This window comes from Salvia splendens, chromosome 20 (genome assembly GCF_004379255.2).
Source record: "Salvia splendens isolate huo1 chromosome 20, SspV2, whole genome shotgun sequence".
Classification (NCBI taxonomy): Eukaryota; Viridiplantae; Streptophyta; class Magnoliopsida; order Lamiales; family Lamiaceae; genus Salvia; species Salvia splendens.
In genome coordinates this window covers 20,389,879-20,417,175 of record NC_056051.1, presented here as the reverse complement: position 1 = coordinate 20,417,175, position 27,297 = coordinate 20,389,879, and the positions used below count along the sequence as shown (strand labels likewise).

At 36.3% G+C, this 27,297-nt stretch overlaps 2 protein-coding genes and 2 pseudogenes across 5 annotated transcripts; 1 reads left to right on the top strand and 3 right to left on the bottom strand.

Annotated features, from left to right (window-relative positions):
- Nucleotides 1–64: 64 nt before the first annotated feature.
- On the bottom strand, nucleotides 65–3,874 carry LOC121781639 (ribosome biogenesis protein BMS1 homolog). Its single transcript, XM_042179359.1, is given in 14 exon segments — nucleotides 65–119; nucleotides 238–379; nucleotides 691–942; nucleotides 1,071–1,102; nucleotides 1,104–1,205; nucleotides 1,207–1,307; nucleotides 1,864–1,890; nucleotides 1,892–2,075; nucleotides 2,169–2,359; nucleotides 2,803–2,921; nucleotides 3,030–3,120; nucleotides 3,202–3,348; nucleotides 3,451–3,629; nucleotides 3,748–3,874. Coding segments are annotated over 13 exon segments (1,590 nt in total). The 5' UTR covers nucleotides 3,598–3,629; nucleotides 3,748–3,874.
- A 3,306-nt stretch (nucleotides 3,875–7,180) lies between these two features.
- On the bottom strand, nucleotides 7,181–8,375 carry LOC121781638 (annotated as a pseudogene).
- A 555-nt stretch (nucleotides 8,376–8,930) lies between these two features.
- LOC121780936 lies at nucleotides 8,931–11,992 on the bottom strand (annotated as a pseudogene).
- A 5,657-nt stretch (nucleotides 11,993–17,649) lies between these two features.
- Nucleotides 17,650–23,404, top strand: LOC121781250 (histidine-containing phosphotransfer protein 4-like). Of its 4 annotated transcripts, XM_042178982.1 has the most exons (8): nucleotides 17,650–17,836; nucleotides 18,632–21,091; nucleotides 21,920–21,975; nucleotides 22,487–22,617; nucleotides 22,706–22,774; nucleotides 22,853–22,924; nucleotides 23,082–23,154; nucleotides 23,227–23,404. In XM_042178982.1, the coding sequence occupies exons 2-8, from the start codon at nucleotides 20,980–20,982 to the stop codon at nucleotides 23,245–23,247; spliced, it is 534 nt and encodes a 177-aa protein (XP_042034916.1). In that variant the 5' UTR covers nucleotides 17,650–17,836; nucleotides 18,632–20,979; the 3' UTR covers nucleotides 23,248–23,404. The 4 variants fall into 4 exon arrangements, with proteins under 4 accessions (XP_042034916.1, XP_042034917.1, XP_042034915.1 ...); XM_042178983.1 differs by having other exon boundaries at nucleotides 17,654–17,836; nucleotides 18,632–21,975; nucleotides 23,082–23,103; XM_042178981.1 differs by having other exon boundaries at nucleotides 17,656–17,836; nucleotides 18,632–21,975.
- The last annotated feature ends 3,893 nt before the right edge of the window (nucleotides 23,405–27,297 follow it).

Sequence of the window (27,297 nt, the reverse complement as noted above, 5' to 3'; positions counted from 1 at the left end):
TGTGCAATAGTGACCTTATTTCATCACAAATATAAAGACCCATATCCAAGTACTTTGATACACTTCACTTGACTCGTGATAGCAATGAAACCGATCCAGACTTAGCACTAGAAGAAGTCCTGATTGATTTAGATGCCCAGATGTTTCATTGCTTTAATGAGTTTTCTAATTGATGCACCCAGATTGCATATTTTTCATTTCCCTGGTTAATAGCAAAGGAAATTTAAAAGACTCAACAGATCTGAATGTATAGTTACTAGCAAAAAAATTACCTTATTATCAATATCCATTTCATTTTCAAAAACAGCTTTTCTCCTCACCCTTCCCCTATCCAAATCAAACTCTTCCTTATAGTTGCTTTGTGTCGAATGATCTTTCTCTGGTGCATTGAAGGTTTCCACATTAGAACCATAACATAAACTCCCTCCGTCCCACTATAAGTGAGGCGTTTCTATTTGGTGGTTGTTTTGCAAAAATGATATTAATAAATAGTTAGAGTGGAGAGAAAGTAAAGTAAGAGAATGATGTAGATATGACTCTCTTCTATATTATTTTCTCTCTTGCTTTACTTTCTCTCCACTTTGACTATTTATTATCATCTTCGCGAAACAACGGCTGAAAAGAAACACCCCACTTATAGTGGGACAGGGGGAGTACTAGATTTTAAGGATGGTTGAACTATATCTCTACCTAAGGATTCCGGATCATTTTCATCATCAGTATCATCCTCTTCATCTGAATCACTATCTTCATCTTTAATGTCAGATTCATAGTGATCTACAGGCTCCAATAGCACATCCCGACCAACCGCTTCTGGAGCCTCAGATATGTGAGGCTTTTTCCCAAAAACTGAGATATTACTTTTTTCCAACTTCTCATCGACAGAATATTTAGTGTTCTGCAATGATTTAACCAATTCAACACCAACATCACGTTGTTTTCCTACAAGAGAAAAAGCAAGCCGTTAGATGAGAAAGGAAATATTCAAGATACGAAGCATTGGATAGATTACAAAAGGCACAAACATGATATTCACAATTTTGCCAAATCAAACCAACTAAAAAGTTAACCTTTTTCTGTCCCTTCTGGATTAGCTCCGTCATCTTAGAAACTGTACAAAGTGATCATTTATGTTTATATAGACAGCATCTTTGTCATAAAGTAGTTCCCCTAATCCAGACATAGGGGCATAAAATAGCTTTTCCTATCACGCAGCCCCTTCTTTTGGCAACTGAGGGAAGAGGGCAAGGATCGGCCAATGCTGTAACTCCAGACAAATGATAATCACCCACGCCAGCAATATGTGCCTATTTCAAATTATTGATTAGTAATATGTGAAGTATAAAGTCAAAATAAATGGCGGGCTCAGTTATCCAAAACGCAACAATTAGAAACAGAGCATGTCGATACATGAACAAAATAACAATAACAAATGAATTAAGATACAAGCATTGGAGACATGAAAATTTTGAGAGACAATTTAAGCAATAGTATCTCATACGTGCAAATCAGAAACATCTTTTTTTATGGGGGATACAACGATAACTGTCTTGCAACAACCATCATAGTGTAATGAACAAGCTTTTAATAGTATTTCTTGCACTGTATAGAGAATACACGAGAAGTGAAGAGTGGAATAGAAAAAGAACCTGTGCATATAAATTATAAAATCAAACATAATAACATAAATTAGATATAAACTACACGCTGCAAACAAAATATATAGTCGCACACAACTGATATTAAAATAGAAAAAAAAACATGGCTAGAGACCAGCACACAATCTAGATATTGAAATTGCACACGCACTTGGACAGAAACTATTTATAAGCATTAAGATGGAAGGGTGACCAAACTATGTACCCGTGTACCCTTCTTCAGATTGCAGCCCTCGTAAGTATCCATACAACGTAACATTTCTGTCACATTTGCTATTCATGTGAACCTTCTCTGGGGGTGTGACATCTTCAAAACGATCTACTAAGATGTAAGGGTGAGAAGCTCTCCATGACAAGGGGGGGAATTTCATTACAGAAATAAACCTTGCTAGGTTATGTACTTCACGTTTGGTGTACCTGCTCACAGATAAGCAAGAATAAAGAACTATGAGATGCCAGATATCAACTGTCAAACTATCAATTAGCAACACGAAACAGGAAGTTACTTACTTTCCATGAATAAGGCCAGATAAGTAAAATAATTTTGCTCCATCATAGATCTCAGTCCAAAAACGGTGCTTGAGTCGTTGTTTTGTTTTCTTAAGTTTTTTTACATCCTCAAACTTGTCCAGGTGAGTAAGAACACCCATTACTCTGGGAAATCCATGGTTTTGTAATATGTTAAGAAACTCAAATGTTTCCTGCAAGCAAAGTTTAACAAATGATATGAAAATGGAAACAATCAATTCACCAAAGGGAACAGCCATAAAATGGAATATTAGCTAATCCAGAAGAAAATGTTAAACATAAGACCATGGAGTAACTATATAATTCTAATATTAGGTCCCTCTAAATAATCCAAAATAATGAGGAACATATTAGCATATGCATATCAGTTATTAGCTGACCCTATGTCCAAACAGGATTCCCGGTAGTGTTTAAAACTCAAAATCTTCTTGTTTAGCAAAGCAATATGCTTATTTCCTATTTCAAAATAATCCCAAAGAGACAGGAATAGAATAGCTAGGCACCAAAAAGAGATTTTACGCATCATGCTAGCATCCTCGTAGAATTTGAATTTTGTACACGCTTCCCTCAAACAGGATTCACTCTACAAAAGGAAAAGGAGGATATTGGGGCTTACCATCTCAAAGCCATAGCTCCCATCAATAAGTAGCAAAGCTAAATCAGCAAATTTGGCACAATCTATCATCCCATTGATATCATTTGGACACTCCACGAACTGCAACCTCCGTTGTTTGCCTACATCATAAAGTCAATTTATCAATCAATAACCATATGACAGCAATGACAGTCAGAAAACTTAATTTGAGTTTTCAACAGAAACGACTATTAGACAAACAAATCAACCTGACACGATAGTAATTGGTCCTTGGACTTCAGGTAAGTTGTGCTTTGTGTAATGTTTTACCAGACACTTGATCAACAATGACTTCCCCACCTACAACAAACCGAAAGTTAACCAATGAAAATTCAAAATAGATATGTAGCCAAGGGTCAGTAAATCATCAGTAGCACAAACCTGTGGAGGTCCCTGGACTACAACAACAAATGGAGCGGGTTCTCCTATATTCCGATCAATTGTTGGTAAATGAAGCCTTTTCTGTTCCTTCTCTGTAGCTCGTGATTGGAGCCGCTTGGCTTTCTTAGAAGAAGTGAATGCAAATGCCTAAGGAAGGGAATGCATTAATGAAAAACAGAAAATTGTACACAAATCACAACCTGAATCTCACAGAGCATCATTAAGGCTACTCACACACGAATTAGATACCTTAGGGTTGTTTATCTTCTGCAGCTCCTTAGAAAGGCCTTCGGTTGAATTCGGCTTCGACTTGGATTTCTTCTTGGCGGAAGCTCCAGATTTTCGAACCCTATGAGACTTGTGCGGCTGCTCGCCGCCTTCCCCGTCCTTCCCCATGCTCTCGGCAGTTTATCACAGAGTGCGGAGGGCTGAAATGCTTGATGCTTTAAATATGCAAGCAAATAAACCAAATTTTAACTAGCATATACATTAATCTGCTGTCACAAATTTCGAGCAACTGAAAGTTTCAAGCCAAATTACAACCACCTGGTGTGAACGGCGGCGTTGGAGAAGAAATCGGCGTGGTGTAGGGGTGGCGCCAATGTGATGGAGAGAAATCAATTTTGTAGGGCTTTTGATTAAACTTTCTTACTAGGGCTTTGGTTGGTTTTATTTAAATTTTCATATTTATTTCACTAAGGCCCAATACTTCTTTTCTAAATAGAAAAATCCACCGATAAATAATTAAATTATATTATATTAATAAAGTAGTATGTAATTTGGGATAGTTGATGTACCAAAAAAGATGTTCCCTCTAATTTTAATTTCAATATAAAAATATCTTAATGATATTAATATTCTATTACTATTAATTATTTACGTTTAGTTTTACTTATTTGTAATATTTTAAATCATTGTAATATATTTAATATTAATAGTGAAATAACTTAGATATAAATATATGTAAACATTATGCTTATACAATATTTGTATATAAAAGTAGTTCAATTTATTAGATGGAATATTAATTTTTCAATCTTAAAGTTATACATAGAATATGTTATTTTTAAGTACAATACAAAATTGATGATTAAAATAAAATAAAATTTATTAACATGCATAGAATCTTAAATAATTCAAAGAGGTAAGTTTTATTTTATCTACTCTTATGTAATAATTGTAGTCTAAAAAAATTGTTGAAATTATCAATAATCAATTTAATAAAAAAAAGACAATGATATTCTTAGTTGAATATTATCATTAGGCCATTTACAACATTACGAAATTGTTCATAATTCTCATATATATATATATTCCCTTGACTATTCGTGAATCATATTTTTTCTACTTTATTAAATTTTTATTTCAATGTAAGTATGATTAATTTAAATTTTCAGTTTAATAAAATTACTAGATTCATTTAAATAAAATATTTATCTTAGTGTTATCTAAATAATTGAGAATGTAACCATATAAAAGTATTAACTAGCACTAGAAACTAATATCATAATATTCAATTAATGTATGCTATATATTAGTAATAATAGTATAAGATCTATTAAACTTAATCCCAAATAAATTAGAAGAAAGAAAAAAAATGAATGAATAAATAGATTGAATTGCCCTTCATGGCCTTAAGGGTACTTTAGTCATGAAAATATTGGAAATAGTCAAAAAGTAGTTGAATTGATATTAACTTATAGTTAATGGAACTCAAAAGATATTATGAAATGTTACGGACCAAATTTGCTCATTTTGATATAGTTGGTGTACTAAAAAAGATATTCCCTCAACAAAGTAAGGCCATAAACAGTGACACCAGGAAGAACTATCTAAGGTTCCAAAAAAATCATATTCTACTCTGGTTCTAGTTTTTTCGTGATGAAAACTTTAAATTTAAATTTATTTATCTATAAAAAAAGGATATTATTAACTTTTCATTTTCTCTTTCATTGCTCACAAAATAGCAAATATTGGGATGCATAACAAATGAACTCCATATTTATTTCTTAAGTTTCTTTTATCATTTTAATATTTTAGACCAATATATCATTATTCGCCAATCATGAATTACGTCATATACCTAACAGTCATAATTTCTGAATTCGGTCCTTAATTACCTATATTTTGCAATGCAATTTTAAGTCCCAATTTCAAGTTCCCATTTATTTATTGATTGATTGGTCATTAAACTATTATCAACTAAGATGTGATACCAAATTTTATTTATGTATTTCTACATTAAAATACTCCAAATTGTTTATACGGAGTATGAGTTAATCTCGAATAAATTGATTAATAAATAAAATTCAAATCTAAGTATAATATTAATCAAAAATATTATTTTTACTTGTATCACAAATTAATTGAATATTGCATGATTTTATTTCTATATAAATATATACATTTCAGAAAATTAAAATATAGCTTAGAGTATTTATTTTCAAAAATAGTTGATGCAGATTTTGCATGCATGATTTTAAGGTCTAGATTTGGCTCGTTTAAAATATGAACCATGCATAATATATCCATTATTTCATTTATTTCTACATTTTTGGTATTTTCACGTGTTTGTTAAGAAACTATAGAAAAATACTTTTAAAAGATTAAAAAAAAGTAAAAATTGAAGTCTGGTGCATCAGTCTTAGTTCAAGCCAATTTTTTCGAATCAATAGCTTCAAACATCGAACTAATTCGAAACAATATCACTTAATTAAATAACTTATGGAGTATAATTATAAAATAAGTCAAAATGTATTTACTTTTTCAATTGAAAATAAAATCTTATTGCAACTTTGAATATGAAATAATTGGAGAATAAAAAGATATGTCCTTAAGTTCAGTAAATAAAAGGACTTGTAAGTAATATTTTTCATTTAATAGAAATTCGTGGTAATATTTTTAATTTTCCATAAATTTAGAAGATGCAAATCTCATTCAAGGAATAAATTTGGAGCCCCCACTTAATATACAAATCGGGTGGCATTAATATGTAAGGAATCCTTAAGTGGCCAAGTATTCTATGTAACGGAGATATTTTGAATGGCACAAACGATTCAACGTTATAGCATACAGCCTTGCCTTCATTGTAAATTCAGAATACGCTTTAATAATTAATAAATTGAGCAAAATTTGCTGACCTGTATCCTACATTTTGGAGTTGTCCTTATATAAGAATCAGCCAAATTTGCCTGCAAGGGCGTAGCGCAGTTGGCAACAGATGGTCAGATCTTGCTGCAAGAATCAACCAAATTTTAGGTTGGTGTGTGTGTCACAATTATGTGTCGCATCTTTCCATGCTAACCTCGTTTGCCATTTATATTATGGCGTATATATGTATGCATAAATTACTCGTAACGAAATATATAGGTTGTTTAAAATAAAATATTTCATGTCTGTTTCTTTTAAATTAAATAAATTGTTAACTGTTAAGTCGTCGTCATTACTCATTAATTGTTTTTACATTAACTTTTAATTAGTGATTACTCAAACATGCAATATTTACATCAAATCTAGACTATACCTGATCAAATATTACTTTAGTACGATAAATATGATTTAACTTATCTAACTTCTTAGTTTTATTTAAGTTATTTTATTATATTTTTAAAAAAATTATACTTTAGTTTTATTCTATAGGTTCGTGTAAATAAGATTTACATCATGAAAAAAAAATTTATTATATAACTCGGGTTTAATCATATAATAGTATATTTTAATCATATAAATCAGGTTCAGGTCGTTAACGTGATTTCAAAGTAGTAGATCGGGTTCATACTTGTGTCCAGTATGAGAGTTTTCTTAACAAATTGAATTCAAATTAGCCTTATTTGAATTGGATTACTACTATATTGACCCGATAACGACCCAACCAACACAAGTCGCCGCCAACAAATACATTAAACCACAACCAAATAAACCTTCATTCATAAAATAAACAACACACGAAGATCAAATTAAACAACAACAACAAAAACAAAAATAAATTTTAGTCAAATTAAAAGACACACACACTCACAAAAATTGTGATTTAATATAATAAAATTCATGAAGATCCAGAAACAGCATCCTCCTCCATTTTCTTCACCATAAGCTGCAAAGCCACTTGATACTTGGCCACCAAATCCTCCAACTTTGCACCCTCCACCGGCTCAAGGCTGATCCACCACTCCACCATGCCGCCGCCGCCGCCTCCACCGGCAACAACCTTAATGGTCGAAACATAGGACTTGAACCCTATGTTCGAATCCACCATCTCGTAAGTAAATGTTTTTTGGGCATGATCTATTGCCACCAACCTTTCCTTGGACCATTTCATCTCATTCGCTTCCTGCCTGAGCCCGAAGCCTGAGCAGTAGCGAATGCACCCGGGCTCCCCATTGGTTCCATGAATCCCGTGGCAATTAGGGAGCCCAGAAAACCATTTGTGGAGCCCAAAAAAGTCTTGGAAAAAGAGCTAGATTTGGTCGGGCTCCGCCTTTTCAAGACTAGTGCAAACTTTTGCCTCCCATTTTTGTTGTGTGAAGTTTTGGTCCACTTTGAGTTGGGATTTGTAGAGATGACAATTGTATGTATATTTATAGTAGGCTGGGACCTGTAATCTTTAGTAAAAGTATTAACTAAAAAAATGAAGGAAAATTATAATGAATGTTTTTTTTTAACTTTTTCTTACTACAAACTTAACCAACGTACTCAAAGCGACTCTATCCCTGAACTTATTAACTAAAACAAGAAAGATAATGATTAATAATTTGACTTTAGTTAGTAGTATATTTTTAGATGAGCTAAATATTTTACTGAATTACGTATTAGCAAATTATCTAATCGAGTTTTATTTGAATCGAAATGACCTCTAATAATATTAGTAACAGTAATTTAATAGTGTATCACAACAAATTTATCAATTATTTTTCCTCCGTCTTAAAATGACACGTGCATCTTAAAAAATGAAAGCACCACTCTCTCTTCATGGGATGTATGAACATATTTTAATAGGAACGGTATATTCTCAAATTTGGGTTATTGACTTTATTTTTTCTCAATTTACTATTACACAACAAATGAATATGCAAAAAATGCTTCTTTTTGAATGAGACAGGGTACTAAATTTTTGAGATACACTTACTGATATTTAGAGACATAAATGCAATGATGGAGGTAGAGCAAACCTGCATGATTAATGAGGTGGATTTCACGTGAAATAAAAGTAGTTGGCTCATGGCGGTATAGTGGCAACGGCCACTGGCGTATGCAGCATATAACAAGGGGTCCAACTGTACCCCAAAATATACATACTTAATACACAATTTAGATATCTAAGTGCTGTCGTTTAAGTGACTTAGTGGTGGAAGGGTCGGTGTTTTTAGTTGCAGGCTAGTGTTCGATTCCTAGCTTTGCAGTTTAGGGTGATACATATGGAATAGCATATTTCTATCATTGGATTTTTCACAATTAGACTCTTTATTATCATATTTCTATCTACCGTAATATATTTCGCACCCCCAATTTTAAAATCCTGGATCCGCCACTGGCAACGGCAAGTCAATTTCTAAAGAAGATTCGACAGATGTCCATATTATAAATGCGAGTGTTATCCACTTATACTTTTACGAAGGAAACAAGCCCGAGAGTGTAATTTGGAATAGCTAATAAGTAAACTCAATAAAGGATTTATAATCCATAATTAGAGTTTAATTATACATCGACATAGGAAAAGACACAAGAGTTTGCTCGTGAGTAAATATATGCAACAATCCTAACACAAACGATGAGATTGAATTCCAAACTAAACGATGTAAATTCTGTTCATTCATTCTACATTTTCTTTAGAATTTTGTGAACCAACTTGTAAAGGCGTCACATAAGCAAAGATCAAAATCATCACTATCAAGTTGAACTAATACGAGCCCGGGACGCGATAGAAAGTGCAGCCAAGAACACGAACATAAAGAAAACAAAACAGGTGGAATGCACAAAGACTTAAAATTTTCGATCTCACGGGAGCTACTATTACTTCTACTTCGCCACTATGGTAGGCCGGCAACATAGTCTCCTCAAACGGACCCTTTCCTATAAAATGGAGACTCGTATCATATCAGATTGAATGCACCAAAAGTTTAACTTGAGTATGATCCAAAAGTGGAAAGCATTCACCTCTGCATTATCATGTTCGTATCTAATAAAAAAAAGACATCTGCAACCTCTTATATCATGCCATCTTCTTTGAATTTCGAGTACACGAGCATCATAATATCTTGCTTGATCCTGTCTCTCCTGGTTCCAAACATATATATGAGTGCATGCCGTCTAAACCAGAAATGACTTGTTCAATTCAGTGAGTTTTAAGGTGTTGGAAATTTGAAAAGGCCGCGACAGAAATAGGTTTATCAGCATATTTACATATGTATTTGTACTACATGCAGTCTTGTATTGCATTCCAATACTCTGATGGAACAAATCAGCAACCACAGACTATAGACATGGGTTTTCACAGGTTTTCTGCCAGTAAATTCTGGGTCGTGTTTTTCATCCTAGAGCCTTACTTTAAAATGAGGTAAACTGACTGAACAGTGCATACTTCTTCTCATTTCTCACTATACCTCTATCTATATTGCTATCCGTATCACTCATACCTTCCAAGCATTCTATTTGTAATCTAGCTGACTGATATGACTTCTGAAGGAACAAACTCCAATAAAGTCCGAAAATATAGGAGAAAACATACCTGGAAGCACACTACTAGATCCCCAGCCTTTACGTTTTGGCATTCCGTATGCTCCAAAGCAACAGACCGCACCCTCACAGAATCTCGTGCATTCACCCATTCATCTTCCTCAGATCCAAACCCAACAAACCTTACAAGGACTTCCTGCAGTTAGTTAAAGATATCAGACTTTGAGTTGATACATACATACAAATACTTTTTTCCCTCTACTTATATGCATTCAAGGGTGAACAGAAAAGGCTCGGACAAATATAAAAGAGATACGTGTAACAGAATGGTTGATATCAGCTTCAGAAATTAACAGCATCCATCTAAAGAAAAAGACTGGTAAGAACGATTGCTAGATAAAAGTAACTCACAGGTTCCCCAGAACTGAAAAATCTGTGGGAAAGAAATGTATCAACGTCATACCTGTAAATAACATCGGAAGAAAATGGTAAATAAGGCAATTGAAAATAAGTGATGAATAATTGTAGGTACATATCCAGGTGTTGGTTAAATAGGAAAGATGTTGCTACTTTCTCTCTTGAAATGGATACTGTATTGAGAAACTCTAGCTCTAAATTAATGCAGTCTATGCTCTCAGTTTCATTTTCATATCATAAAGAGACAGGAAAAGAGTGCTGAACTAGAAGATTCAACAACTTCTGACCTTCATTCCTGTAATACCCTACCCTAATTCAATATGCAAATAATGCGCCCAAGTGACTGATGAAAAATTCAAATGCAGAAATGCACAAAGAGACCCGTCAAACGTTAAATTTAGGCCTACCATGCTCTATCCTTTGAGGACCTCGCTTCAAACTCCAACCTAGATAAATCTGCATCCTCGACTCCTGCCACAGTTACATTGTCAGCCAGGATATAACATGTCAACTAGTCATTTAGTTGGTATTAGACATTTTGTAACCAAAACACACCCTCAGGAATCTTCACATTTCCATTTGCTTTGTTCTGAGTGAGAGTTTCTGGGACAACAGGTAACTTATTAGCTTCATTAAACGAAGCCTCTCTATAGTGGCCTTGCTGCTGATTTTTCTGAAACCAACTCTGAACCTTTCATATTGAGGAATGACAAAAGTGTTACAAAATTTCATTCAAGTCTAAGAAATCAACTTATGATAGAAACCATCAAGGAAAAGGAAATGATTAAACCTCAATCCACTTTACAACAGGTTTTCAGCACGGCCTTTCACACGACTGCATAAATGCCAAAGCAGTGAGGCCTACCCCACACAATTCTTTAAAACAGGCAATCTTTAAAGAAATTTTTGAAACGATTACTCACTTGAAAAGTCTTGCTAATTTCTTACAGAACTCATCTTCCAAAGTTTGCTCTTTATGACTATCAAGTAACCACTCCATTTTCTGAACCTGATCAAAGGCATAATATGAGTTCCCCAAATAAGAGACTGAGCATAATTCGACATAAACAATCTTACTAGCCAATACTTCAATCACACCTTATCACACAATCTGAAGCCACTCAAGCATTCTAGCATCCCTAAAAAGTTAGGGCTTTTGAGACCAAATTGGCATAAAATTTACAAATAAATTGGCTCAGCACCACCATTACTTCTACTTGGTTGATTTGTGCCAAATTATACAAACATGAGTCAAATGGTTTTCAATCAAACCATCCAACTACAATATACACCTATCCTTCCGTCCTGAAATTATAGTCTCCTTATGCTAAGAAAATGTATCTAATGTACAAACAGTTATATACCCTTATTCATCAAAGACAGAGATTTCCAGAATACAAATAATTTGAGCTAATTGAATACCTAAACAGGAAGAACCGAAGAATTATAGGCCAGATAAAAAAACCTTCAACGCCTTGGTAACAAATCAACTTTAAAAATTTCACCGATAACAAAGATCATGAGTAGTGAATACATATTTGGGGATGATATAGGATGGCACATATAACTTGAGAAAATTATAGGTCAAAAACCTCGGATTTGGTGAAGCCGGAGAAGGGTTGTCGAAGCCTCGGCCTGAGGTCCATTTGCCGCTTAAAATCTCAACGAAAAGAGGTTTCACTCTTTGTAAACAGCCATTTAAAGAGTATACTTTATTTAACAAAGCTTATTAAAACAATAAATTGGGATTATGGTGTGAGTAATCAGCTAAAAACTAAATACTCCTCAATGAATAAAACATGAAATTAGAGAAATTCAAAAGATATACTATTGCTCCTGACATTATTCAGATGAATCGTAATTATATCAATTCTATATCCGACTCTATATGTTACTCCCTCCTTCCTATTTTAGAGTGTCACAATGGTGGCCTTCAAAGGCCACCAAATGTGGCCCGGCCACCATTCGTGGCTCTCTTGTGGCCTTCATAATGGTAAAAGTCAATATTAACTAACAAGGGCCACCAAATGTAAAAAATAACAAGGGCCACCAAATGTGGCCCTCTAAAAAAAATTTAATTTATTTTCTTTTGGTTAATGCTATTTTTTAATTTAACTATATTAAATTTTTTGTAGACTAATAATTTGTGGATCAAACATGATTTAATAAAGTTACGAATTATAGATAAATTTTCGTCGTATTTTTTATAGGGGAAAATTCTACAACGAAAATTTTTAAAAAACACAACATAAAAAGATTAAAAAACGCCACCGCTACCTACTCGGTTGCGTCATCGGAATCCGGCACATCTTCTTCACCTCCTTCACCGCCACCGCCGCCGACACCGGCCCCACTGCCGCTTGCTTCGCCCGTCGCCGACCCAGCGGGGAAGCCCAACTTCGACCTCAACCTAAGAATGAGGTCGTAGTACATCATCTTGGTGATGGGGTCCGTCGACTTCTCGTACAAGCACAAGTTATCCTGGAGTTGCTTCATCATCTGCACCTCCAGTGTTTGAGTCAACGCCGCGGTCGGTGTTGAAGGGTGCGCTATCGTCGCGCTCGCCCGAGAGACTTGGGAAGCGGATCTAGCTTCCCGGATGGCGGATTGTTGGCCTTGCGGGCGCTGGCGCCTCGACATTGTCGAGGGGGGCTCATCTCTCACATCGTCATTCAGGTCGAATGCACGTGAGTCGGTACCACTGCTGTAGGTGCCGTCGGCCCCGGTTTTTGTCCGCTTCCCAGTATGACCGGTCTCATCGTCGCAAATCGCCTTGAATTGAGGGGAGTCTCGGAGAAGCATGTATTCATTCCAGTAGGTGAACTTGGGCCAGTTTTCAGTATTAAACAACTGATACGATAACGCCCGTACGTCGGCTTCGCTGCGGCCGCTTTCGGCATTCTGGAGCTGTCTCTCGTAAATGTTCCTGAACCTCTTCACAGCTCTACTGATCCGGCCGAACTTCTTCCGGATTTGGCCTTCATCACGGGAGGCACTGCCTTCTGGTTTGAAGCTGTTGTACACCGTCAGGACGCGCCTCCAGAAGCAAATGTCGGTCTGATCCGTGCCGATGACCGGATTCGTCGTGACCGCCTCCCAAGCCCGCGCAACAGCGAGGGATTCGTCGTCGTTGTACTTCTCGCCCCGCCGATCACCACCGCCTCGGCCACCGCCGGTCGCCGGCTCTCCGTCTCCGTCTCCGCCTCGCCCACCGCCGGTCGCCGTCTCTCTGCCGCCTCGCCTCGCACCGCCACCGCCTCGCCTTCCACCGCCGCCGCCGCCTCGCCTCCCACTCCCACCGCCGCCGCCTCGACTCCCACTCCCACCGCCGCCGCCTCGCCCCCCACCACCGCCGGTTCGGCGACCCCCGGTGGGGGCCTCCATCTCCACACTACCGGATGTCGGGGTCTCCGGTGTACCCATCAATTGTTCCCATGTGAATCTATCAGATTCAGACAGAGGAGACTGAGAGTATTGGAATTGGGAGGATTGGAATTGAGAGGATTGGAAGTGCTGGGACGGGTTGTTGATCGCGTCCATATTCGGTCGGTAGTCACCGAACCCCGATGGTTGGCGAACCAAGTTCCTCTGCTGGGATGGCTGGACCCGGAATTGGGGCGATTGCGGACTCCACGTCTGATTGGGGAAGTTGCCGTATCCCGAGTCTCCATACCCCGGGGAATTACCATCTCCACCTTGCATTTTTTGTAGTGTTTGAAAGTGAAAATGAAGGAAATGGAAGTGTACAAAGATGTGGAAAAATGGAAATGGGAGGGAGTGTATTTTTATAAAATAATTTTTGAAAAAAAAATAAAAAAAAATTCGGCGGCCCAGCCGCGTTTCGCGGCCCGCTGCAGTGGAGGGCCGCGGCTCACACGGCTCAGCCGCGTGAAGGCCGCGGCCGCGGCTCAGCCTCGTCTCTCGCCTCAGGGCCCCGGCTCTCGGCTCTCGGCTCTCTGCAATGGGGGGCCGCGTGAAGGCCACGGGCCGCGGCTCCCCCATTGTGGACACTCTTAAGAGTCTCATCACTTTTGCACATTCATTTTGTAAAAATCATACTCCATTTGTCCCACAAGAATATGCATTCTTTCATTTTTAGTCAGTCCCACAAGAATTGAAGAATATGCACTTTCTAATTTTAGAATTTCTTTTCAATCTAATGAGGTGGAACTTATTCTCCACTAACAATACTTTAATTACTTTTTCTCTCTACATCTCTCATACTTTTCCAATTTTGCATTAAAATTCGTGCCGAGCCCAAAATACATACTCCACGGAGGGAGTAATAAATAGTTAAAGTGAATAAATGGTAAAGTAAGAGTGAAAATAATACAAAGAAGAATCTTGTCTATATTATTATCTCTCTTACTTTACCATTTCTCCACTTTTACTATTTATTATGATTTTTACAAAATGGGTGTGCAAAAGTGACCGAGACTCCTAAAGTGGGACGGAGTGAGTATTCGGGATAGTGTATTTTTCTCCTCTAAACGTGCCGAACATAGTTTCGAAATTATGAAATTAAAGCTAGATGATCACACAACAAATAGTCCTACTCATTAGAATAACATTCCCGCAAAAGCACAATAAACATTAAACTAATTTCTCAAAACCGATAATTCTTAGAGCATCCGCATCGGTGCTTGATGTGGAGGACGGCGTCCGTGCCGTTGGCACGGCACTCCCCTGTCCGCCGCTGTGCTCTTGCCACTGGCACGACTCTTCTCGATACATCAAGCACGTCTGTGCCGCTGAGCAGGCTGACGTAGCTCGACGGGATTGGCCAACGGTTGGCATTTTCAATTTTTTTTAAATTCGAATTTAATAAAAAAAATCTTTTTTAAATAAAAAAAATATTTTCCCACTTCTCAATAAATTATATCCATTTTCTCCCAACTTTTAATTTATTTTTCAATTTTTTCCCCTAAAATTCACATTTTCATCTATAAATACCCCCACTTCCACATAAAATATTTTCCACCACACTACACAATTCTCATCTAAATTCTCTTATCAATTCTCAATCTTTCACTATTACAAAAAAAATATATCCGACTCCGACGATCACCCCTCCGACTCCCGCGGTTGGAACTACGAATGGTTCGGCTCACAACCATTCCCTAGTCCGGAAACGCAATTCTCGGCCCCTCCTCAAACCCAAGGTTCTCAAGTTCCAGGTGGCTACTGGCCTTACTCGGTGGACGACCAAGATGCCCCCGATGGGGGATACGGGTGGGCACCCGAACCCGGATCGGGAGGGAGCGACGGCTCTCAAACTCCTTCTACTCCTACTCCTACTCCTCGCGATGTCCGCACCCCGTACACTCCGGCGGAGATGGATCAGTTATTCAAAGACTATTTGATTATCTCCGAAGATCCGGAGGTTGGCACGAACCAAAGCGGGGATAGGTTTTGGTGGTGCGTCTCTTGCCGGTACAATGAAAACCGCCCGGGTGGAACCATCAAGCGCAATGAGAGTATGGTGCGCAATGCCATCTTCAAAGCCAACGAAGAAATTCAAAAGTTCCAAGAGTATTACCTCCAGGAAGAGCGGTCGGCGGGGAGCGGCAGGAGCGAGCTCGACATCATCAGTGCCGCATTGGCAACCTACCAATCCCAACATTACAAACCGTTTAAGTACCTCAGCGCTTGGCAGGAGGTACGCCATCATCCGAAGTATAAGGGAGACGTATCATCCTCCCCCAGCTCCTCCAGCAAACGGTCGAGGTCGATATCTCTATCCGACGCCGACGAGAATGAGGTGGCTAGCCAGCTTGCCGGAGCTAACTTGGGTAGCCCCGACGCCGGCCCGAGCAATTCCCAACGCCGGCCGCAAGGAAGGAAGAAGGCTACGACCAACTGCCATAGCGCCGCGACTCCATCCGCCCCCGCCCCCGCCCCCGCCCCCGCTCCCTTTGTGCCACCTCAACCCCCCACCAACTCGTTGTGAACTCTTTTGGCTCGACTCAATTTAGCCGATAGGTCTCAAATGACTCCCGGGCAACTTGATTTACATTTGGCAATGATACGGGGTCTCCGAAAAATATTGGAGATAGGGCCAGAGGACTAGTCTTCCACGAGGGTATTTTTTAGCCTTTAATTATGTAATTTTTAATTTGTAGGATTTTAATTATGCATTTTTTATTTTTTATGATTTTAATTATGTAATTTTTATATTTTAATGTATTTTTAGTAATTGAAGTATTTAAATTAAATAATGGAATGGTGAGACCCTTGAACATGTCCTTGCGGAAGAGCATGAATGTGGGTGTTGTGCTCTTGGAAAAGAGCAAGGAGTAAAAAATTAATAAAAGTGGGTCCGGGCCCACATCCATGCTCTTGCCAAAGAACATGGACGTGGATGCTCTTATGGTTAGCGGAACACATAACATAATCTCATCAAACTAAACTCTTACTGAGCATAGTAACTTATAATTTAACTTCAAACATTCTATCACAAATATGCCCAAACAATATAAAATCCACAAGTTCACCATTTAATTTTTAAGGTAAAAATATACTATTACTAGAAAATGTGTAGTACTATTTCTCACAAAATAGCAAATGAAAATTGTTTCATAGATGTAAAACAAAATAGGATATTGACCTTAATAGCATGGAACTTTCAAAAAGTTTGAATTTTTCCCACAAACTTTCAAATTGACAAATAATATCACAAACTTTACTCGAGTTTGTTATTTTCCACCAGTTAATAAATTTTGGCTATATTAATGGATTTAAGAACAATTTTTGGAGGGTGTGTTTCAAGAAAAACTATCCTCAAAGATTGAAGAACTGAACTCTCGAAGTTTTTGTCGAGAAATTACGAAGAAAAACCCGCATTGATATTATTTGCCAAAATTTTTTTGTCGTTGGGAAATAACAAATTAAGGTAAAGTTCGTGATATTACTTACTAATTTGAAAGTTAATGAGAGAAATCTAACTTCTTGAAAGTTCCATAATATTAGAGGTCAATATCCCAACAAAATAATAGATTAAATATAGAATTTTAACATATGACCCAATCAATTCATTTAACTAATGTCATGAGCAGCAGAGAAAAACTTGACACACGTGATAAAGTAATATAGTGTGAGGTATATGGCTCTGGGAAGGTCTGTGTGACAAAGTCATCGAGGCAAAATATAGTGATAATTTAACTTAATCGCAGTACTATTCTTTTTTGCTTCAAAGTCACCTGGATGAGTAGAATATTTTTTCAATTATGTAATTTCTCGTTCTAATAAAAATTTACTCCAGTATTTATAAATTAATTTAATTAGGAGTTAGTTACTATAATTCATAGTAGTGGTATGATAAAAGTTACATTATCAACATAACACGATTTATAAAAGTTACATTATCAACGATTTCTCGATTAGTAACAACAGTCGATTGCTCTTCATCAGATTGAAATAATCGGCCTAATTTCGCCTTTTATTTTAATCGATTATCATCATCCCCGTAGAATCTGCAACTCTTTAGGTTTTCATGCTAAGATTTTCGCCGAGGAGCTGATGTTTCTGCGGAGACGACTGTTAAACGGTATGCGATTATTGTAGGCTTTGTAGCTCAATAGTTGGCGACACGCTTTTTGTTTAGCTGAATTTTGGTATACAACGATGAGATTGTTGTTGATGAGAAGTACAGGTAAGTGATTATTGTAGTTCAGTTGTAGGCGACTCGACTTTTTAGCTGAATTTGGTTTGCAACGATGGCATTGTTGTTGATGAGAAGGGGGAAATAATAATTCTGAATGTTGTGGCTTTAGCGTTAGTGTTTACTGTTGTTCAACAGCAGACATCACGATTTTTCAAGCTGAATTTTGGGTGAGATTGTTGTTGATGAGAAGGAGAAAGCAGTAAATCTGAATGTTGTGGATTAAACTGTAAGTGACTATTCTAGTTCAACAGTAGGTGACACGCTTTTTTTAGCTGAATTTTGGTTTACAGCGATGAGATTGTTGCTGATGAGAAGGGGAAAATAGTAATTCTGAATATCGCGATTTCTATATAGCTGGGTTTTGGTTTGCAACGATGAGATTGTTGATGATGAGAATGGGGAAAGATAAATTTTAATATTTTGAATGAGATTGAGGTTATATGAAGTCAAATATGCTCATTTTCACCCCTTATTGCATGGATGTTATTCTTTAGTAGGTTTTTGGGGGACGTGTTTTGTGTGTAATTGGTTAAGTTCAAGAGGATTATGCTGTCTTCCTTATGTAAATTTTTCTCGTGAATTTGATTCGTTGGTTTCATTGTGATTTAATCTCATAGATTTAAAGAATCGAATTGAGTTTTTGGCCAGCCTATAATTCATCTCAAATTTGACTTGCAGAAGAGATGATATTTTTTCCAGCCTATATTTTGGTATGATGAATCTGCAGGAGTTCTGCAAGCAAATAATTAGATTTCAGTCCCAAAAACCCAAAGCCCAAATACGATGGAACTGATTTTCCTTTGTATACACCGAGACAGAAGTAGGTTTGAGTATGGCTCCAAAGAAACATCTCGTACAGTAGCTTGGGGGAGTAAAGTTTTGGAATTTGGAAGCTTATTGGATGCAAAGGAATATTTTTTACACATTTACTTTTGAACATTCGTGAAGATTATCACATCCTCCACGGTTTCTTATCAACAACACACAGGAAAACGGAATCCATCTGTCCCTACTGAATCAAAACCACATTCTTATGGATGCCTTAAAGCATTTTTTTCTTTAAAAAACCTGCTTTTGTGACCACTCATTCACATCAACACGTGGACAGAGTCTGCAGATGGGCTAATTATTCATGGAACATCTCTCAACTCCACTTTCACTTTGCACCTTATGGTGAGTATTACAGGAAGCTTATCCAAAGGTAAATTCACTCTCTTTCTAATCATTAGATTAGTGAGCTTTTTTTTTTATTCTTTCAGAATCCCTCTCTCCTGGATTCCTCATTATTAGATGTTTATTCCTCCAGTTAATTGTTGGTTCATTTGCCTAACTCTTTGAATTTGAAACATTTTTGCTTATTTTAATTTCATCTAGTACCTTGACAATGATATCTGATGTGTTTCAATTATCTATTCGTCATACTTGCTTAGAAATATCTATGCTACCACTACCCTAGCCATATACAGAATCTTTTTGGGGAGTTTAATAGAATAGACAAATGTGGACTGTCTTCACTTATTATTGACTGTGAGCTGTCTTCACTTATCATTGACTGTGGGTTAGGCAGGTTTACCTCTTAGAGTTTTTTTCATATCTGCACTGCCCATCAATTGCTAGGGATAATTCTGTGCTGGTTTTGAAGATCAACAAGCTTTTTCGTGGAGCCATACATATAACCACTCTTATTTATTTCAGTCTCGACGTTGTATTTTACATTCACATGAATGTGCATAAGCTGCAACACATTTAAGTTTACCAAATGGTACTAATAGTGCCAGTGGATACTGACAAATCTTTTGAAGGCTTGCTGTTAAATGATTGCAATAAGAGTAAGAATACTATGTTTTTGCTTAATTTAGCAAGGGAATTAGGCGACGCAACTAAGAAATTGTGATATTTTCATTGATCCCTTGGAAGTGGCACACAAGGTATAATAATTTTGTGGAAAAAGTTATAAAAAGTCATATCAGCTAAAAGTTGTATCCCAATTATTAACAAACACCTGAGTAACAAAAGTTTGATGTGGATAAAAACTCCTTGTGACACAACACACAAGCGTCTGAATATGAGCGACTTGAGGTTTTTTTCTCTAGTTTCTCTTAAGGCATCCACTATGATTTGATTGTTGAGCAGAATGATCGCTCTAGCATATAATTCACTAGTAGCACACTTAATATGCTGAAATGTCCTTATATAGTTATCCTTAACACCTTGTTATTTTTGGTCTTGTCTTGGCTGCCTCAAAGCATCATTTAGTACAGTTGGATACATTGATCTTTTTCCTGCCAAAACAACTATTAGTTGAATTCACCAATTATATGTAATTAGTTCTATGCAAGAAAGACATGAACTTGATACTAATCCAGTGAGTTTAGAACAGTGTTGTTAGGGTCGCGGGGCGCCCCGGGGCAATGAGGGGGGACCCCGGGTCGCGGGGCGATGGGGCGACGGGACGAGGGACCCACGAATCGGGGCGCCAGAATAGCCGAATGATGATTATATTTGTCTCTTTTATAAGTTTGTTACTTGAATATTTATCACATCAAATAAATCTACATACATCATTACTCCATATTAAAAAAAAGATTAGACGAAAAATATAAATTTTTAAACAACATAACATAACTAAATAACTGAATTTTATTATAAAAAATCATCAAAGTTCTAAAAAAAGTTGCAAAACATAAAATAATTAACTAAATAATATCATCATCACTCATAGGTAAGTCCTCTTCTCCTTCATCGGATACAACCAAGTTAATATCTTCACTGTCATCTTCATTATCCACAAGAGTATAAGAACGCATAGAGCTTGAGGCTTGTTCTCTTGTGCTTGTGCTACCTCTAGTATGGTACACTGTTTCCGACGCTCCAGAAGCTCTACCAACATCCGTCCAACGAAGATCATCATCATCAAACACCAAATCATCAAAATCATTATCCTCATCCTGCATCCTACCAAGTAACCATTCGTTACTTTCATCAATATCACTCAATAGAGAGATTAATGCTGAATTTTTCTTCGAATGTGGTGTGGGTGTTGTGTGGTATCATTGGGATTTTGGAGGGGGAGCAAGAAGGGACCAGGATATGGAAACTTTTTAACTCTGAAGGGACACATACTGCTAGAATCTGCTGGTATGACAAAAACCTCAGCTGTAAGAATATTGTGTGTGCATGTCTTTGTATGTGTCTCACTCGCACAGTTTCTTCGTTTCTAAGTCTGACACACCTACTTTGATATTTTGGGGGCGTTCACTTTCGCTGATAGGATTTGATGAGAAAAATATAAGTTAAGCTGCCATTTACTTTGATAGATTGATTAATTCCAAACTTTTTTGATCATCTAATCTTTCAAATAGTCCAGTCAATAAATACTAGTAATATAAGTATAACTAATTAAGTTTTCTTATTAATATTATTCCAGATTAAATTGCTAAAATATAAAATTATCCGATATGGAAACTATAGCTTATGTATCTTATATAGTATGTATGTGGTTTGTTTATGAAAAAAATAGTCATTATTGACCTCAGTGTCCCCATATCCATGCCATAGGGTAGCTCTTCATTAAATTATGTCTCACTATTTAACATGTAAAAATTGTACTTTTTCTTTAACACGTTCAAGCCATGTTTCCTGAACTTGTTAAGTAAATATGTTTCCAAATCGCTTAGAGTGATGGTGTATTTTGCATATTTTTTCAATATAATTTCAAATGTTTTTTGGACATCTCAAAACAACTGCAAGATGTTACACAGTTTTGAAACCAAGATAACCCACACACTAAAACTACACATGGAAATGGGGGGACCTTCCTTGGATCTTTTTCTCCATTTATGCATCAATTTTTTCACCTATATATGACGCATGCAACCATATGCTCTTTTCCTATTGAATCCAGAAATACAATCTTTTTTTTTTATCTTTCACTTGCTTCTTGCTGTTTCTTTTTCATTACAATGGAGGGTAATCAACTGCCATGCCAAGCTTCCTACATGAGAAATGCTCTATTCAGTCAGGTTAGTTTCTCCTGTATGGTAGTAAAATATTTTCTTTAACGAAGTTTGGTAATTTTTTTAGCCTGCCATATTTGGAACATATATGAACTTATTTGGAGCTTCCTACATTGGGAATGCTGTATTCAGTTAGGTTAATTATCTCCTTTAAAATGGCAAATATATTTTCCTTCTAAAGAAGTTTGGCAATGTTTTTAGCCTGTCATATTTGAACCATATGAAGTTACTATTCAAATGAATTGTTGTTGCATATTTTCACGTTAATCAACCTTTATTTTATTTGGCCTTTCATATAAAATTCCTAAAAGTGGAAACCATCCCCATAAGATTTTTCTCCTAATACAATATTGAAGAACTGTGGTGCTATTATCCGAATTCCCAGCATTAAGTAACTACCTTTTAAAGATATTATTTAATCGATCAATAACTTCAAAGGTGTTGCATTTATATTCCTTCCATTTCTCATTATCAATATTATTGCTGCCTCCTTAGCTAAGTGTTGCTTCTCTCTCAGGGATATCTCGATGATCAGTTCCTTCAATTGGAAGATTTGCAAGATGAAGCTAATCCTAACTTTGTGGAAGAAGTGGTCAAGCTATTTTACTCAGACTCAGCCCGCCTTATTCAGAACATAGAACTGACACTGTAAGTTGAAAAATTATATCATTTTCAGATTCTACCTTAACTGTTCGTCATTGAAACAGTTATTTTACATCGTTTATCTTTCGTTCAGAGAAAATACTCCCTGGGACTTCGAGAAACTGGATAATATCATGCATCAGTATAAGGGTAGCAGCTCTAGGTACGTACATGATACTATTGCCTTATTTTCCTATTCATTTATGGTGTCTATATGATCATACTCTGCCCGAATCTGCAGCATTGGTACCAAAAAAGTCCAGAAGGAATGCACACAATTTCAAGAATACTGCAAAGTTGAGAACATTGATGGGTATTTTTGTTTCCCTTAGGCCTTCCCATGTATACATGCCAACTTTAAATGTATGGCCATATTTTATAATAATACAGATTACAGGGTTTTCATTTATTTAGTGTTACTTACTATTCTGATTTGCAGTTATAAATTTTATAACTATTGTGATTTGTAGGTGCATGAGAACATTCCAAGAGGTAAAACAAGAGCATGCATCTCTGAAGAGGAAGCTTGAGAACTATTTTCAGGTCTTCCTCATTGTGGGTTTGTGTATGTATATGTATATATCTATTAAATGTGTTTTCTTGTTGTAATTTCAGCTTGTAAGAGAAGCTCGATAACTCGCTGGAGGAACGACATTGCGAAGATGATGATGCCTAATAGTGAATGACTGTTACTACTTGTAGAATGGAAAACTTTTGACTAAATAAGAGAATGTTGCTTTCTGTAGAATGAAATAACTTTTGACCAGTCGAATACGGATGATCAGTTTCCGTACATTCTTGTGTCCGTTCCAAATTTTGCTCGTCTTTACATAATTGAAATAGCAATGAATCTTTAAACAATTTAGAGTCTTGATTGTCCGGCATCAGCTTTATAAAGATCCTACTTTCATGGGCAAAACAAATTTTAATAGAAGTATGAAGATTCTTGGACACTAGAAACTTCATTATTCGATTAATATCTAAGCTGGCCCATGTCACATATTCCATTCCGCATGAAAAAAAAGTTTCTTTCAATAATAAAAGAAAGAGACTTTTAAGGCATTTTTTGTGAAGGCCCAACCTCAACATTACTGGAAAAAGGAAGAATAATTGAATTTTAGAGAGATGAATCAATGAATAGAGTTTAAATAATTTTAAATCTGTTCCACAATACACAAAGATGAAAAGTGAAAAGATAATAAAATAATAAAGAGAACGATACATATATATATATATATATATATATATATATATATATATATATATATATATATATATATATATATATATATAGTAGTGATCAAGATATAACTAATCTTAAGTGTATAACTAGAGAACAAATCTCAGCCTCACATCTTAATGGAACAAATATTATTTATTTTAATAATACAAAATAGGCCAAGGGTATTTTTGGAAATTAAATTATCAAATTTAAATCAAATTATGCAGCCAAGTGCGACAAGAACAAGGCCGCCAGCTCCTCCGCCGACCTCCTCGGCGCCGCCTCCGAGTACGGAAAGCTCGACTCCACCCAGCTCTTTTCTGTGGTGATCGTGGATCCGATTGATTGATAATTTCTGAGGAGGAAAGAGCTCTAACCGACGCATCGATCGGCTCATCGACGGCGCAGCAGATACTGATTCCGGCTAGATCTCTCTCGTTTTCCAACAGCCCGGAGATGTACTCCGCAGCGTCCGATGCCTGAGAATCGAAGTTCGATGAGTATTCCAGCGAGAAATATCCTCCACCGGAGGAGATAATACTACTGGAAGCCTCGCCGCAGAGGAGGTCGGAGAAGCAGTCTGAGCATGACGATAGTGACATGGCGAAATCAAGCGCCGAAGACGACTCGTCATTCTCTTCGAATCATATTTTGTAGAAATTGAGCTTTGTATCGCCGGATTGGACGGTTTATCCACCGGAAAACGTAAGTGAGAGAGAGAATAGGTGAGTGAAGAAGAGAGAGTAAGAGAGGGAAACACTGTAGGTTTTGGTCAGTGCAGACTTGAGATTCACTAAACATGTGATGCTTTCAATATATAAATAGCTAAAAATTAACAATCACTCTTATTGTGATTTTACTTCACTTTTGTTTACAAAACACATCACTCTTATTGTGATTTTACTTCACTCTTGTTTACAAAACACATCACTCTTATTCTGATTTTACTTCACTCTTGTTTACAAAAACATCACTCTTATTCTGATTTTACTTCACTCTTGTTTACAAAACACATCACTCTTATTCTGATTTTACTTCACTCATTGTTTACAAAACACATCACTCTTATTGTGATTTTACTTCACTCTTATTTACAAAACACATCACTCTTATTGTGATTTTACTTCACTCTTATTTACAAAACACTTCACTCTTATTGTGATTTTGCTTCACTCGTGTTTACAAAACACATCACTCTTATTCTGATTTTGCTTCACTCTTGTTCACAAAACACATCACTCTTATTCTGATTTTACTTCACTCTTGTTCACAAAACACGTCACTCTTATTCTGATTTTACTTCACTCTTGTTTACAAAACACGTCACTCTTATTCTGATTTTACTTCACTCTTGTTTACAAAACACCTCACTCTTATTCTGATTTTACTTCACTCTTGTTTACAAAACACCTCACTCTTATTCTGATTTTACTTCACTCTTGTTTACAAAACACATCACTCTTATTCTGATTTTACTTCACTCTTGTTTACAAAACACATCACTCTTATTCTGATTTTACTTCACTCTTGTTTACAAAACACATCACTCTTATTCTGATTTTACTTCACTCTTGTTTACAAAACACGTCACTCTTATTCTGATTTTACTTCATTCTTGTTTACAAATACGTCACTCTTATTCTGATTTTACTTCACTCTTGTTTACAAAACACGTCACTCTTATTCTGATTTTACTTCACTCTTGTTTACAAAACACATCACTCTTATTCTGATTTTACTTCACTCTTGTTTACAAAACACATCAATCTTATTTTGATTTTACTTCACTCTATTTTACAAAACACATCACTCTTATTCTGATTTTACTTCACTTTTGTTTACAAAACACATCACTCTTATTCTGATTTTACTTCACTCTTGTTTACAAAACACATCAATCTTATTCTGATTTTACTTCACTCATGTTTACAAAACACATCACTCTTATTCTGATTTTACTTCACTCTTGTTTACAAAACACATCACTCTTATTCTGATTTTACTTCACTCTATTTTACAAAACACATCACTCTTATTCTGATTTTACTTCACTCTTGTTCACAAAACACATCACTCTTATTCTGATTTTACTTCACTCTTGTTTACAAAACACATCACTCTTATTCTGATTTTACTTCACTCTTGTTTACAAAACACATCACTCTTATTCTGATTTTACTTCACTCTTGGTTGCAAAACACAAAGAACAACACATAAATATGAAGTGATCTAATTCCAAACTCAAGCACCATCAAGATTCAAGAAATCAAATTCTCATAATAATAGTGATCAAAAATAAATCCCAGTGCAGCAAACACAAAATTGAAGCAAATTAAGTGCATTATTTAGCAACAATTATCCAAAACTGAAACTCTAATCATCAAAAATCAATGATTTTTGTGAGCATGGAAGTAGAATATGACAGCAGCAGCAGTGGCAATGGCTGTGACCATCCACCTCCTTCCACCGCCGATCTCCCTAATCACCATCTCATTCTCATCAAAGCACCTCTGCATTTCCTCCTCCGCCAAATCTTCCGATTCTAATTTCTCCACAATCCTTTCCAAAACCTGGATTCGCTCATCTCTAGCATCCAATTCCATCATCAGCGACGCCTTTTTCCTCAAATTCAGTGTCCGATTCCTGCAGAACATGACGGCGACGGCGACGAGAAGGTTGAATCGAGCGAATTTTGCAGAGAGAAGAGAAGGTTGAATCGCGCGACGGGGTTGAATCTCCTGCCGCCGCTGCGACGACGGCGGGTACAAAGCGGCGATGAAGATGGAGAAGAGGAGAAGAGGAGATGAATTCAATTTGTCGACGTAACCTATTTTTGGCTATGCAATGACCATTATACCCCTGCCTTGTTATTATGGAGTAAATTTGTGATTGAGGGAACTAATTTCTCCTTAAATTCGAAAATTACATGTATTAATAATAGCCATTGATTTTCTTGATCTTGTGGTTGTGATTTGTTCTCTAGTTATAGGTTTAAGGGGCTCTTGCCCTAGATCACTACTCTATATATATATATATATATATATATATATATATATATATATATATATAGGATTGTGATCAAGATAGAACCATTCTTAAACGTAGAACCATTCTTAAACGTAGAACAAATGCCAAACGGAGGTCGTTAGATCTTTTAATCCAATGGTGTTGATTTGCACAACAACTTCCCATTACAACCAAAACTATTATTAATGGGTGAATGCAGATAAGTGAAAAAATAAAGCATACATGGACTCTTCTTCGTTTCATTCATTCTTCCATCAACATGTGATTTTTTTCACGTGTTGAGTCCGGAATGTCTTGAAAACATAGTCTAATATGTATGATTTTTAATCTTGACCGTCATTTTTTCCCCATCCAATGAATAAAATATGTAGAGTTCTAGGTTCTACACTTAAGAATGGTTCTATCTTTAACGCAACCCTATATATATATATATATAT